The sequence below is a fragment of the Hippocampus guttulatus genome, chromosome 3, assembly GCF_054856545.1.
Source record: "Hippocampus guttulatus isolate MCC_2025c chromosome 3, RoL_Hgut_1.0, whole genome shotgun sequence".
Lineage (NCBI taxonomy): Eukaryota > Metazoa > Chordata > Actinopteri > Syngnathiformes > Syngnathidae > Hippocampus > Hippocampus guttulatus.
The window spans coordinates 12,846,965-12,858,360 of NC_141263.1; the positions used below are offsets into that span (position 1 = coordinate 12,846,965).

At 41.7% G+C, this 11,396-nt stretch overlaps 2 protein-coding genes across 4 annotated transcripts in view; one reads left to right on the forward strand and one right to left on the reverse strand.

The window, feature by feature from the left end:
- tub (TUB bipartite transcription factor) overlaps nucleotides 1–811 on the forward strand; it is a 49,743-nt gene extending 48,932 nt beyond the window's left edge. For all 3 annotated transcript variants that reach the window (XM_086107669.1, XM_086107671.1, XM_086107670.1), the window contains exon 12: nucleotides 543–811. In XM_086107669.1, the coding sequence (XP_085963795.1) occupies nucleotides 543–676 (134 nt within the window). In that variant the 3' untranslated portion in view covers nucleotides 677–811. The remainder of the gene's footprint in view (nucleotides 1–542) is intronic.
- A 1,688-nt stretch (nucleotides 812–2,499) lies between these two features.
- On the reverse strand, nucleotides 2,500–10,313 carry ric3a (RIC3 acetylcholine receptor chaperone a). Its single transcript, XM_086108179.1, has 6 exons — nucleotides 10,129–10,313; nucleotides 7,649–7,866; nucleotides 7,466–7,538; nucleotides 6,895–7,000; nucleotides 6,557–6,714; nucleotides 2,500–5,054 (listed from the first exon to the last, which is right to left on the reverse strand). Exons 1-6 carry the CDS (start codon nucleotides 10,244–10,246, stop codon nucleotides 4,264–4,266), a joined length of 1,464 nt encoding a protein of 487 aa, XP_085964305.1. The 5' UTR covers nucleotides 10,247–10,313; the 3' UTR covers nucleotides 2,500–4,263.
- Between the last annotated feature and the right edge of the window lie 1,083 nt (nucleotides 10,314–11,396).

Genomic DNA, 11,396 nt, shown 5'->3' on the forward strand with positions numbered 1-11,396 from the left:
GACTCTTTAGCGCTTTCTTGACATCTTCTGCATTCATTCAACACGGCTGTTTCTGGCACGAAAGCGGCATACTGTGTACACTTAGATGTATTGTATCTGTGATTAAATGAACGGATTTTATGTAGGTGGAACTTCCGCCTCATGACAAAATGCGGGGACTGCTATTTGACATGATTATTCCTTCCTTATTATTACATCTGGGGTAAAATAAAATCGTCTAACTTAGCTAAATCGACCACAAAAATTGGGTGACACAAACATTTCTGACTTGAAATGGAGGACGGGGCGATTACCAGAGTAATCGATGGAGTAATTGATGGGATAATCAATTCTAAAATTGATGAACTGGCCCACAGGCCCCTCATCGTCCTTGGGCACCAAGTAAGTGACCCCTGTGATAGAAAAGAACATCGAATACTGTACGGTCTTCTTCATTATTACAGTATGTGTTTTCCTGTTACGACTTTTAATGGCTCAGGGCCTTTTACACAAAAGTGCAAAGATTTCAGGTTCTTATTTCCTATCTTCATCCGTCATTTCAGCTGACTACATTGTGATGCAGTTTGGCCGTGTGGCAGAGGATGTCTTCACCATGGACTATAACTACCCAATGTGTGCCCTTCAAGCCTTTGCCATCGCCCTCTCCAGCTTTGACAGCAAGTTAGCCTGCGAATAGACGGCAGCCTAAATAAGGCCATCTCGTCCATGTATGGTCTCATCAAGGGCTGTTCATGTAACACTGCGGCTGGTCCAAACTCCAAAACCACCATTTCCCTGTATGTGTGTGGATGTGAGAGACTGTGTGTGTGTGTGTGGGTGTGGGGGGGAGGGGGGGGGATGTGGAGGGTGGGGGAGGTGGGGGGCATCAAGCACAAAGAGTTGCCCACTTTTAAGACAATGAAATCAATGTGTTTTGTAAACATTTTGAAGTTGAAGTGTGCCACTGTTCCTTTTATGTACAAGCTAGAGCAGCTTAACATTGTGACTGATGTGACTAATAATTGCATATTTGTACATTTTTGGAGTTGGCTACATTTTATGTACCTGTCACTAAAACAACCCAAGGTTAAAATAATTTAAAAAAAACATCCACAAGCATGAATACTTACACGGTTGCAAGATTAACATGCATGTCAAAGCTATTTATTTTGTTATTTATGTATTTATTACATGTTTTGTTCTCTGGACAGTTTTGGCTCTGCAGAGCTGCAAGCACATCACAGACAAAGCATCCACATAAAACGAATGGACCTGAGCAGGGCAAAGGCATGTTACACTGTGCTGTGTACCGTACAATATTGTGTCATTGGGTCACATATGTGAATGTATAGAATAATGGTGCACTTTAATTTAAAGCCAGTAGTGGACGAGATTGCTGTAAATGGGTTTTTGTGCCTTTGAACACTAACTGCAATGTGGCGCTTTGGCTGTAACGTGAGCTCTTTGCTGTTCTTGCCAACCTTACCTGCACTTGATGAGTTACGGTCATAAACTGTAGGCAGGTGCAAAGCTGGTTTTAATGAATCAAACAAAAAAAACATGACGAGAAGCCCAAATAGAAGAATCAATTCCATGATGATGTGGTTAGAGCTTATTTTCTCAAGGACATATTACATTTCCCTCAAATGTAACATTGTACTTGGTACAATGTCTGATGTCCCTTGGAAATATTACGGAGGACATGGATTTGACACAGCCTCAATGCTTGCATATTGCATCTATTTGTGTCTTTGGGATATTTTTATACTCCTCTGATGTGTCAGTCGGGTATGTTCCTCATCTAAAATGTAGTATGTTTATATGGAGAAGTTTCGTGCAGAAGCGCCTGACTGGGCGAGCTTACTTTCTCAACATTTTTGTACGTTATCATTGTCAAAAAAATATCATGATGAAGGCAAAGAACATTCTCTGATGCCACAATTGTTTCTGTGGATCATGAGGAACTCTTTATCAGATGTGCTATTCTTGTACTTAGTTGTGTTCCAACATTTTGGATTTCTATTTCAAAACTGTTGATACTTTGCTGTGAAGTCTGCTTTTTGGTACATGTTCGGAATCCCCCTGCTTCTCTCACTTTCGGTTTTTAGTGCTTGTGACGATGTACAGTGAATGCCGTATGTCTGACTTATGTGATGGTATAGGCACTCTTGGAAAATGACAACAAAGGTGAACGAATAAAACCTGAGTATGTTTATGTTTGTGCTCTTAAAATATGGAAAACGTTGCTCACAGCAAATCATTAAGCTATGTTTTAATAATAGAATTAGTTGAGTTAAGGTTCTATGTTCAACTCATTATGCTTTATTAGCATTTGGATTTTGGAATGCTACAGAACACCTTATGTTGTCAAAGTCATCTTTGAGGCAAGCCATATCGTAGTTTCCTTCAGAGGGCCGTTATGGCTGTGAACCCAAATAAATGTATGATTAGCTTATACTACATATACGCAACAAATTGATGGATAACTTGGAAATCAGAGACCAGTAAAAAAAAAAAACATTCAAATTGAATGACATTTATTTTAAAAGAGGGCTTGGGAACAAAACAATATCACAATGTTTTTAAAAGTGAAAGCAATTTAACAAATTTGTAATTTTAATTTGCTTTCATGGGCCACATAAAATGATGTGGCGGCCAGATCTAGCCCCCAGGCCTTGAGTCTGACACCCATACCGAAAGGTGACATGGTTGAAAAAAAACCTTTGTGAGATTTTGCAAATTATGACGTTCCATCACAAAAACTTGGCAAAATCCACCCCCCCGCCCCAAAAATGGAGGCTGGAGCCTTTTAGCCCTAACAACCTGTACCACATCCCAAGATTACCCAAAAGCCACTCTACATGTAAAACAAATATCGTACTGTATTAGTTGGAGGTAAATCTTGGTAATGGTAATGTCTTGTGCACAGGTCTTGCCATCTTCCCAAACCCAACCTCTTACTTCTAACCCAGGGGTGTCCAAAGTCAGTCCTCAAGGGCCACTGTCCTGCCTGTTTTCCAGCTCTCCCAGGAGCAACACACCTGATTCAAATAATCAGGATCGTTCTAATGCTGCTTCAGTGCTGGCTGATGAGCTGATTGTCTGAATCAGGTGCGTTGCAGCCGGTGGAGATGGAAAACAGGCAGGACAGTGGCCCTCCAGGCCAGGAGCTGGACATGCCTTTTCTCACCCAACCCTAAAATAACATACACATGTGGACACAATTGTTGGCACCCTTCTGATGCTGAAATTGGTCAAAGAGATAACTTGAATCCTCCGATTCTGACGTCATTTACAGAATGCCAAGGTGCCAGTTACCCAGTGCAATTCATTGTTGATTGTCCTGTTAACTGCTCTTTGCCATTGTTATCGGGTTATTCGGCGAAATGCCTCAGCGCTGCGTGGCGATGAACTGTTAACATTCAGGCAACTAACAATGCTGCCGATATCATGTGCGCCGTGGCCAATAGTGCAACAGAACTATCTGAGCAATGACAATGGAGGAAACCAACCCACTATAACGTGTGCGCTCAGTGCTTGCGGGAATACATGGACCAAGTAGGTAATCCCATTGTGTGCAATTTACAGCACGGCACAGTATCGAATTGCAAAGAATAATGCAAGGCTAATCACCGCAGCCTATATTTGTAGCAGACCGTTCTTCCACTCACGATGATTCTCATAACCACTCCATGTCCGGCCGTTCACTTCCGGGTTTGTCGCTTATCATGACAATCATCACGCTTATCTCACTTTGGAAAAACTATTACTTTGTCGAATTTACGAAATACAAATGATTTTTTCATGCTTTAATGTATTTTGTTTCATTACTTTATTTGTGACATAGAAATATTTCTTTTGGAATATCCTAAAATTACTTCTCAGTTGAGCTTTACATTTCTCAAAAATATATGCAGCTGTAGTTACAGGAACACCAAGCTGTCCGGAGATGCTCTTATAGGCTTTACCTTAAATTTGGTTGACTATAATTTTCTAATTTCCTGAGACAACTACAGTATCTTCTTTGCTTCCACTGATCCATATTTACTGTGGTACACACCATAACACTAAACAGCAATGTCTGGTTTCCATTGGTTCATTTTGGATTACTTTTTGTCTGATTCAAGTCATTTCTGTAACATCAGTTTTTTTCTTAAATGAGTACCAAACAATTTATAAAATTAATCTTAATTTCAATTGGTCAATACAGTAAGATACATACTTTTGTATCCATTTACAAATGAATAACAGCAAAGGGCTCAGACTAACTTGAAGGGAAATACTTTACGTCTCCCTCCTGTTTCGCATCCTCAGTCCACTGAACTCGTTGGGAAAGTCTCTGTGGACATTACTGTCACTCTCTGCAAAAACTAACATTGACAAATATTCAGTTTCTTCCTTCTCTGCCTCCTCCTCCTCAGTGTTGGGACATTCTGTACAACGAAACTGAAGTCTCTCCGCCTCTGTCACTGGATCTTCCTCATCAGCTTCCTCCTCCTCTTCTATCTCTGTACCATCATCTTCATCCACATCATCATCCTTCTCATTTTCTTCCTCCTCCTCCTCTTCCTTCTCCACCTCCTCTTCATAGGTATCTTCTTTTGGGTAGTGAAATACATTTCTGTGGTCATTAAAACTAATATGCTTCCTCCCTCTTTTTCGACCTTGTAGATCATTGTGTATTTGCAGACCTAATCTCTCACGCTGTGTATTTGTAGTTGCCTGGGAGGTAAGTGGAACCAGCAAAAGTTGTTTTTCAGCTTCTGCTTCCTCCTCCTCCCCATCCTCCTCTTCCTGCTCCTCCTCCTCTGCTATCTCCTCCTCCTCTTCCTCTTCTTCTTCCTCCTCCAGATCTTCGTAAACATCTTCCCCATCCTCACCTTCCTCCTCTTCGTCTTCATCCTCCTCTTGTACTGTGGATAGTTTCCTTGATCCAACCTCTTCCTCCTCTTGTTCCATTCGCTCTGCTAAGGCCTCCGCAGTGGGCTGGGTGACAGGCTCCTCCGAAGCCACACTCTCTAATTCACATTTGTAATCGGGTACTTTGTACTCACGGTAGGTCTCTTCTGGGTAGCCTGTACAAAAAAAAAAAAGAAGAACAAGCGGTCTGGGCACCTGTCTGTCATCGGCAGTCTGACATTATTTCAAGCTAAACGAAACTGTAATCTTCAGTCTGTCAGTCAGTCATGTTATTTTTAACAACGCTTCCATCATCGCTTCAATCCGTAAATTTCATTGCTCCGGCAGTGAATTTCACATCGCCTACAATATTTGGCAAACTATTGAACTGTTAAGTACAGCAGGGCCATACTGGGGGCTGACTGCTGCGTTTGAACTCCTAAGACGCCAAAATGTTTTACTTTAAAGTTTGATTTACCTTAACCAGAATCCCTTTTCGCATTGTTGCCAATGGTACAATTCTGGTGGATTAATGTCATGTTATTCCTCATAAATCCTTTTGAAAACCGAAACTAAGTTGCCAGGTCTATCAAATAATGTTTTTCCTTCAACTTCATCGACTTGTTCTTGCTGTTCTTGTCATGATTCTACTTTACCTTTGCCATGTTGCTCTGCCTACTCCTGCTTCTCTGCTCTCCTCTCTCTCTCTGCAGTGCTGGAGTGGTAGGAGGCGGGGCCGAACTCAGAGGCGGAGCCTCACACCCACACCTGTGCCACATCAGCTTGAATAGGTGGCAGCCTATTTAACCAGCTTCTCCTATTGTTTTGTTCCAGAAGATCCTTGATGTTCACACTGTGTCTTGCCACACTGCTGTTTTTCCTACTGCCATGTGATCTAGTTTATCTTGTTGTCATGAACATGTCTCTGAAGAAGATTATTTCCAGTTGCTACTTTGTTTCTTGATTATCTGATAGTTTTGGTTTTAGTGTATTCATTTGGTGTTGTAACTTTGGACGACTATCTCTGCTTCTTCTTTTCACGGCTCATAAGGTCTTCTCCTTCTTTTTCTTCTTGTCTTTATTACCGCCACCCTCTGAAATGGGATGTGGGGCTGCAGAATACTCCTAAGCTCCTAATGCAACTATTTTCAAAATAAAAATATAAATTAAAATCTTAATTCAGAAGAATTTGTCTGCAAAAAGTGTCTCTCGTATTCAAAGCTACTTTCAGACCTCTCGGCTCATCAATTAGTTGTCTTGCCTGACCATCATGAACACCTTATTCTAAATCATGCTCTATTGTCTCTTTGGTGCATACTGCCACCAGATGACCAGGTACATATGCAGTCTACTCAAGCTTGCTGTATTCACCCATGCGAACAAACACTTGGCAGACAGGTGAGGCGTGTTTCCGTCAGTTATCAACGAAATGGGTGTCCATCAGTGACGGACTGATGGACCTGCAGTCAGTCTGACAGAATACACCTCTAGAAATTAACGTTCTTGGAATGACGAAGGAAATGTGACCATTAGAACAGATTTGTTGCCCTAAGGAGACACAACAGAATCTTAGCTGAATAGGCACTTTGGTGACAAAAGGAAATATAAAAACTGCTTTCGTTTGGGAAGAAAGCAAAGTTAGTGACGGGTGGGTTGTGAAAAGGCAGGGGAAGTATACCTTCCCAGTCTGGACTGTAAGGAACTTCCTCTGCCTCCATCTCTGGGGAGGCACCCTCCACGCGGCCCTCTTGCATTAGATTTGCGATCTGCTTCAGCTGCCTGAGGAGTTTCTCTTCCTTCTTTGTTGGAGTCGACTTACTTTTCCTGCGTCTTCCACTGTGGGGCGGCAGAGAAACAAAGGAGAGTCATCACCCTGAGTCTCTTGACTTTCAATGTCGTCAGGTGGCAGCAAAGCTTTTAATGCTGCCTGCTGTAAAACTGCTGTTTTCTTTCATACAGTAATTTGTTCCAGCATGAATTTATTTTTGTGGAGTGTGAGTATATTATCAAACTAACCTCCCAGAAGCACAAGTATTTCCTGAGACAATCCTCGCCATGTTCCTTTCTGACTGAAGTAGTTGCTCCTGTAGTCTGACAAGCTCATCGTCAACACAGCCACTTACTATGACGCACAGAAATGTCATGACAATCAGGGAAACTGCAAGAATTACTAAAAGGTTTTCACATATAAATTTCAATTGACCTTTTCTAAACTTTTTAATGCACATGTGCAACTGTTAGATGCTCCACACCTTTCTGCACAAGACATGTGGATTCAAACGTTTACAGAAGGTCTAAAGGGATACTTATCATATGAACACCACTTGCAGCATTAAAAAGTTCGTATTTTGTCTCTGAATGATTTGATAACCATTAATCCCCATGTACATTTAGTAACTTTAAAAAAATAATAGGTGGCCGCCATGTTCAATAAACACGCCACTAGACAACCGTCACGTGTGTATCAACTTTGGAATAGACTGCACAATGATATACGCACACAGCGTTAATCGTGAAAAAAAATGAAGCCAACTGACTTTAGAACATTTATATTTCCAGCGAAAAACTCAGAGGTTATGACACTTACCAATATTCCTCTCCATGCTCATAGTTGTACTGTAATGCCTTGATTTTGTAGTATTCTTGTCCTTGCAGGTCAACTGGCAACATGAATGATATAGTTTAGGCATGATTGCTGTGGAACAATAATAACAATGACAATAACATTAGTATGAATAATAATAATAATAATAATAATGATGGTCATAACCTTGTAGATTATATAGAGGATGTAAAGAAGAATTCCAAATCCATATATGGGTATGACTTGAGTCATCAAGTTGTATTTTTTACCACGTCCAATGCTTCTGGCTTTGGCAGTGGCCTCAGCGCTGTATGTCATGGAGTGGAACGGATCTGCATCCCACTGTTGCGGGTCATCGGACAATGACACCGGATGCATCCCTGGCGGGCGGAATCCAGGGCCAACTACATAAGACATAATGGGCTCAATACTAGTAGACTTTAGTCATCAAAATGTACAAAAAGGAAATACAAACTGTAACGAAATGTTAACTGTGTGAGTTAATATCAAATAAAATATATATTTTTTATTTATTTTATATATATATATTTAAATATAAGTATGAGCTATTTATTTATTTCATACTTATTATACTGTCCATATACACATTTACCCCAACACTAGGACTGTTATGTTTTTGTTTCGGTTACATTTGGTTTTGTTCCCTCATGTGCCCTTTTTGTCTCCACCTGTTCTCGTCATCCATGTCCCTTGTGTTTAACCAATCAGCTCCCTCAACCCTTTGTGTCTTGTCCAGGTGTTTCTCGTTGTCTCGTCACTTTGCTTGTCCTGTGGGGTCCAGTCTTTGTTGGATCATTTTGAGTGTCTGTGTGCCCCTGTCATGTTTTGTTTCTGTCAAAGGTTTTCAGGACTTTAGGTACTTCAGTTAGTTTTTTTCCTTTGTACTCCTTATTTTTGTTAAATACATCTTGGTCAGTCCACCCTGCTTCTCCCTGCCTCCCTGCTTTTTTCGGGTCCTCCAACTACCATCATGCAAAACGTGACAGATTGACCCAACCAAGACTGGACCCCGCAGGACCAGAGGCCAGATCCCACTGCCACCCGTTCTTGTTCCGGCAACAAAAGTGTTGCAGTCGCCCTGTGTTCTTATTCCCGGCGACACAAGTGTTGCGGTCACCTTCCGTTCCTGTTCCTGGCGACGCAAGTGTTGCGGTCGCCCTCTGTCCCTGTTTCTAGTGGCGCAAGTATTGCGGTCGTCCTCGCCCTGTTCCCGGTGGTGCAAGTGTTGTGGTCGCCTTCCGTTCCTGTTCCCAGCGATGCAAGTGTTGCAGTCGCCCTCCATCCCTGTTTCCGGCGACGCAAGTGTTGCGGTCGTCCTCCGCCCTGTTTCCGGTGGCGCAAGTGTTGCGGCCGCCCTCCGCCCCTGTTTCCGGTGGCGTAAGTGTTGCAGCTGCCCTCTGTCCATGCTTAGGGCGGCAGAGGTGTTGCGGCCGCCTTCTGTCCCTGTTTCCAGCGGCGCTAGAAATCAACACCTGGCTGTTGTCGAGTGTTGCCCCTCCCACCCCCAACCCCCATGGCGTTTCCGACAAGCCACGCCCAGCTGACTCTCGTCTTGCCAAGCCTTTCGGTGACTTTGTGACATCTGGGATATCTCCCTTGAGGGAGGGGTACTGTTATGTTTTTGTTTAGGTTACATGTTGTGGTCGCCTTCCGTTTCTTTTCCGGCAACGCAAGTCTGCTTTTTTGGGGTCCTCCAACAACCATCATGCAAAATGTGACAAGTACACTTACACAATCAGGTCTCCCAAAGGTGATAACAATGCTCAACTTTCATTTCATGGAACGGATAATAAAACATTTGGTGACCATTAATATGAAGGAATTTTCTCCTGATATAAATTACATTTAATATCTTCAAAGTTTAGTTCATATCACAACAATATATACCGGTAGGTGGGTAAACTGCAGCTGTGTGAAAATGAAAATGATTAATTATATGACAGTATGTAGTTTTTCGACGTTTGGTGGAATCATACTGTAAACAACAATACTATGAAATATATCTCCGTATTTTTATGTACCTCATGTTTAATGTGCAATGGTTGCAGGGCAGGTGAATACTTATACATTTAATATAATTACCTTTCGTTCAGTTTAGCTTGTTGTGGGCTCAATTTTGCTTTTTGACAATTATTGCGGTCATATGAAAAATCTAATAAAAACATAATTTCTAGATATTAATAAGTTCATTTCATTGAGAGCACAATTAAGTATTTGAGGTTCCCACTACCCGTGACTTCAAGTTTGATGTCACTATGATCAGGTTCAACGCATACATTTGGATGATCAACAGTCACAAACCACACATTTTTCATAAGACATGTTTCATGAAAAGACAGTTCATTAAAGATAAAGGCTTTCCGAATGCTTGCATTAGAAAAAAAAGGGACGAATACCAATTTGGTGTTAGTTGTATATTCTTCTTCTTCTTATTATTATTATTTTACTACAGTATGATTTTACTGTTTTGGCCCACTAGACATCACACACACACACTTTTCCATAACATTGCATTTTTAGGAACCACGGTGATGCAATTAGACCAATACCAAGCACATCCTTGTCGAATGTAACAGCCAGCAGCAGCATCAACAATAACAACAAGACGAAAGGTGGATGGAAGATGACGTAATGAATCAGCTCACCCTGTGGTTGTCCCATCTCCTTTTTGGCTCTAGGTAAAAGCATCCTGGGCAAGAAAAGAGACACGCAGAGCACCGAGCATGATATCAAAGTAACCTTCTGACAGGTTGTAATGGACATGTCTAACTCGACAACAGCCAGGAGTTGATTTCTCTTGAACAGTAAATCCAGTGTTCTCTGCTGTCGACGCTCATCTGGTGATGTCCTGCTCAGATTAGAGCAGATTATATGAGCAGTCTTTATAGGCGGTGGAATATTATGAACTAATCCCCAGAGAGGGACACAACTGGCCATTTTCAACAGCATGTTGCTCATATGCACCCCGTTGGCTTTGATGGACAAAATGACCCCCCCCCCCCCCCCAAAAAGGACAGAAAGGTAAGATTTTAGAATTAGGCTGTGGGGGGGGGGGGGATCCCACAAAGCAAGTCTTGAATACTTTTGAATAATTATTTTTCCGTTTACATTGGTACCATTTATTGGTTACTTATATCTTCATATAGGTAATGGTTTACAAATGTTGAAATACCCAGTTGTCCACCATGGCACTTAAATGCAGGACATGGCCTGTACAGCATTCTAATACTGTACTGCATTGTAGTTCATGGGGTGTGTTGCTCTCACTTTACCAATAGGTGGCAGTGCAGGCTCATGTACAAACCAAATTCATTTTTGATGACAATGTTTTCAGATCGACAGTGACTCCCGAATATTGATTTCAGTTGGGTGGGGTAGCGGATCCGTTGGTGCGAGGCAAGAAGTACCATGGAGTACCCCCACAAAACAAAAACCAAGACAGTGGCTCAGCAAAAAAGTTTTAATTAAATCAGTGGCATATAAAATGACAAACAAATGACTCCAAACACTCGAAGCCAAATTCACAATGTATGAATAAAAAACATGAAATGTGATTTTAAAAAAAAATCCTAAATGATCAAAATTAACCAAGCCACCAAACCCTTCCTCCTCTTTGCCTTCATTTTCTTTTTTCCTTCTTTTCTTTTTCGTTTCTGTTAGCCTACTCTGTGTGATACATTTTTGTTCTGGGTGTATATTTCACAACAAGCCTGGTAGCAGACTCCATTAGGGAGATTCACAAATCCCAACATGTCATTGCAGTGTCAATGACGTTTTCTAGTCGTGGTCGATATACAGCATCAGCTAGGAAGGAGGCCCTTTGGTGGAGATTCAAGGTTGTTGTCGGGGTGTCCAAAGCAGGGCTGTTGGTGGCCATTTAAGGGATAGGCCTCACAGGGCCCCTTCAGCTAGG